This window comes from Euprymna scolopes, chromosome 28 (assembly GCF_053919585.1).
Source record: "Euprymna scolopes isolate OS-2025 chromosome 28, ASM5391958v1, whole genome shotgun sequence".
NCBI lineage: Eukaryota > Metazoa > Mollusca > Cephalopoda > Sepiida > Sepiolidae > Euprymna > Euprymna scolopes.
The window spans coordinates 11,798,480-11,802,045 of record NC_136509.1 but is presented as its reverse complement, the minus strand read 5'-3'; the positions used below and the strand labels follow the sequence as shown (position 1 = coordinate 11,802,045).

The following is a 3,566-nucleotide window of genomic DNA, read 5'->3' as shown; positions in this document are numbered from 1 at the left end:
TGTTACCCAAAGCTTCGTTTATATTGCTTTCTTTATTCCGAGTATCTACGGAGTATATTGATGCTAGTGCATTGCGTATTCGTACGTGTCCCGCTAGGGTGTTCCGTGGAAGCCGATACGCAGATAGAGAGGAAGGGTTGGTCGGTGTGTAACGGAATGTGTGTACACGCGGAGAGAGAGAGAGAGAGAGAGAGAGAGAGAGAGAGAGAGAGAGAGAGAGAGAGAGAGAGAGAGAGAGAGAGGGGGGGAGCAGTAAGCACTGGATTGTAAGAAAAAGAATGACTTTTATAGGAGACAGAGAGAGGGGTATATATATATATATATATATATATATATATATATATGCACACACACATATATGTATATATAAAATTATATAAACATTGTGAGGAGTCTACGCAGATCGACTTACGTTTCTAAATTTTTCTCGTATCGTCAGGACTCCAAATGAGCGTCATTGTTGAAAAGCGAAAGACAAACCCCTCCCAAAATACCAACTAGGGGGCTAGGATAATGACCACCCTCTCAGCTATATATATATATATATATATATATATATATATATATATATATAGTCATCCACATACAGTACTGTTTCGCTGTTTCACAGCTCATCAGTGCGGCTAGACAGGCAACTACCTCAAGCCAGGATTGAAACCCGACCGTTTGTACGGCAGTCAAGGCTCCTAACTATTACGCTATTGGCGGCTGCTTGAACGAGTAGTGAGTTTAACGATGTTTTGATATCGTCTGAAATACCTCCGCTCGATTTGTTTACACAAAGAGCGTCGCTTATATGCTAATGGTAATTCGTGTGTCACTTCTCAATATGCTCAACTCAAGGTTATATACAGAAAGAGCGAGCGAGAGAGAGAGAGAGAGAGAGAGAGAGAGAGAGAGAGAGAGAGAGAGAGAGAGAGACATCAACAATTGGTTGACCTGGCTTGGCGACACCATCTATACTAGTGCTATTAAAGCATTTGGAAAAAGCACACACCTATTAACGATTGGTTTGAAGCCAAGGCTGACAAACTCCTCCCAGCCATTGAGGCTAAACTATCGGCCTTCCTAGCATATAAGCAATACCCATCTTCCAATTCCCTACAGACCCTCCGTGTAGCAAGATCAAATGTTCACAAACTTGTCAGACTATGCGCAAACGATTACTGGCCGAGGCTCAGTGAGTAAATCCAATCAGCCTCGGACACTGGAAACATCAAAGACATGTACTAATGCAGAAAGAAAGCTCTCAGTCCAACTAAAAGCAAAACTTCTCCTTTTAAATCCCTGAACGGAGAGACGATCATAGATACTGGGAGGCAAATGGAATGCTGAGTTGAACACTACGCTGATCTGTATAGCTGTCAGATCTTAGTCCCACCACTTATCATCCAGAAGACCGTCCAACTATGTATGAGTTTGATGCCGAGCCCACACTAATGGAGCTCAACAAAGCAATCAACACACGGAAGCCAGTAAAGGCTGCAAGCAGTGATGGTATAACCCCAAAATTGCTGAAGCTATGTAAAATATCCCTACACGTCTCATTGAGTGATGGAGAGAGGGGATCGATTCCCCAATACATGTAGGATTCCAATATCATCACCTTATACAAAAAATAAAGGTGATCGGAGTGATTGCAATAATTATAGGAGCATCTCACTCCTGAGATTGATGGGTAAAGTCTTTTCACGTGTGCTACTTGGCCGCCTGGCACTACTGGCAGAAAGGGTTTACCCAGAATCCCAGTGGGGCTTCAGGCACGAGAGATCAACAGTGAACATGATCGTCTCAATCCGTCCACTGCAGGAAAAATGCAGAGAGCAACAGAAGCCACTATACATCGCCTTGATCGACCTTACAAAAGCGTTTGATCTAGTGAGTCAAAGTTGACTGTTTCAACTCCCCCGTAATATAGGCTGACAACTAAACTGTTCGCTATCCTAAAATCCTTTCACACAAACACACAAGCTATAATCCAGCACGGCGGAAATCTATCTTCATCTTTTGACATTAAAAGTGGTGTCAAGTAGGGTTGCGTCCTTGCTCCAACACTATTCGGGATATTCTTCTCCGTCCTCTTGGAGAAAACTTTTGGCTCATCAACAGGTGTCCACATGCACACTGGTAGCCTCTTAACCTCAGTCGCCTTAAGGTCAAAACAAAGACCTCAAACCTCACTGTCCGTGACATGCTGTTTGCAGATGATGCCGCAATCACTGCTCACTCAGAGGAAGAACTGCAAGCTCTTCTCAATAGGTTTGCTCAAGCCTGCACAAAATTTGGACTCACCATCAGTATCAAGAAAACTAATATCCTTGTGCAGGGCCAAGGAGATGCATCCTCAATTATCAATGACACCTATCTAGAAGTAATCCAGAGCTTCCAGTACCATGGTTCGACCATTACAGCCAACACCTCACTGGACCTGGAACTAGAAAGACGTATTGGGAAAGCTGCCTCTACCCTTTTGCAACTCACAACGCATGTTTGGGGCAACTCTAAGTTTATCATTAAGACCAAGCCTGCTGCATACAAGGCCTGCATTATTAGCACCCTTCTTTATGGCAACGAATCTTGGCCTACCTATGCAAAGCACAAACAAAGACTGAATACCTTTCACCTACGATGATGCCTATGATGATCCTTGGGATTAGCTGGAAAGACAGGGTCACCAACAAGGTTATCCTCTCTCACTTCAATCTCCCAACGATGTACACACTCCTGAAACAGCGTCAGCTCTGCTGGCTGGGGCACTTCACCAGAATGAAAAATGGCAGATTGCCAAAAGACATACTCTTCAGCGAACTAACTTCAGGCAATAGAAAAATAGGCAGACCACAGTTGCGCCACAAGAACATCTGTAAGCGTGATCTCAAAACGCTGGGCATTAAGACGCAAAAGCGGGAAGAACTTGGCCAAGACCGTGATCTATGGCACTCCACCATCAGGCCTAAACTGGAGTATGGCGAGAGAGAGTTTAGAAACAACCAAGAGCTCAGACACCAACGAAGGAGGTAAGAAATACCACCCAATGGGCCTACCTTCAACTTTGACAGATGCGTCATGTCGAACATAATCTCGTTCCACTTTACTTAAAACCATACCAAAGGCCATAATCGTGGCCGGAAATTTTATTTTCATCACCCTGGGCACATCCCTGTTATTCGTGGCAATCCAGCGATGCATTTTGAGGGTGATAGCAATGGCCCTGTTGTCATAACTTGGATCGGTAGAGAACATGAGTTGTACAGCAATGCATCTCCGATCTCGCTTTTTAAATATTGTGTCACTTTCAGACATGTTAGAAAGCTCCTATCAGAAAACCGGTTTTCATCATACGGAAATGGAACCACGTCATCTTTTCTAGGGCGACAATTTTATCATTCCACTCTGTATACTCATTTGATACTTTTATGCAATTGCATCAGAGGTCGTTTATCAAAAGTTGTAGCAAATATGAGGCATGAAAATAAACAGCATGGGCCACTGAGCCGCTGCAGGTAAGCAATAGTGCACAGACCTGGAATCCTTCAGATGCAAGAATAAGGCTAGAAAGCTACTTA

At 43.7% G+C, this 3,566-nt stretch overlaps 1 protein-coding gene across 1 annotated transcript; it reads left to right on the top strand.

Annotated features, from left to right (window-relative positions):
* The first annotated feature begins 2,191 nt into the window (after positions 1-2,191).
* LOC145249348 (uncharacterized) lies at positions 2,192-2,632 on the top strand. The gene has a single exon (XM_080110923.1). The coding sequence runs from the start codon at positions 2,192-2,194 to the stop codon at positions 2,630-2,632; it is 441 nt and encodes a 146-aa protein (XP_079967049.1).
* The last annotated feature ends 934 nt before the right edge of the window (positions 2,633-3,566 follow it).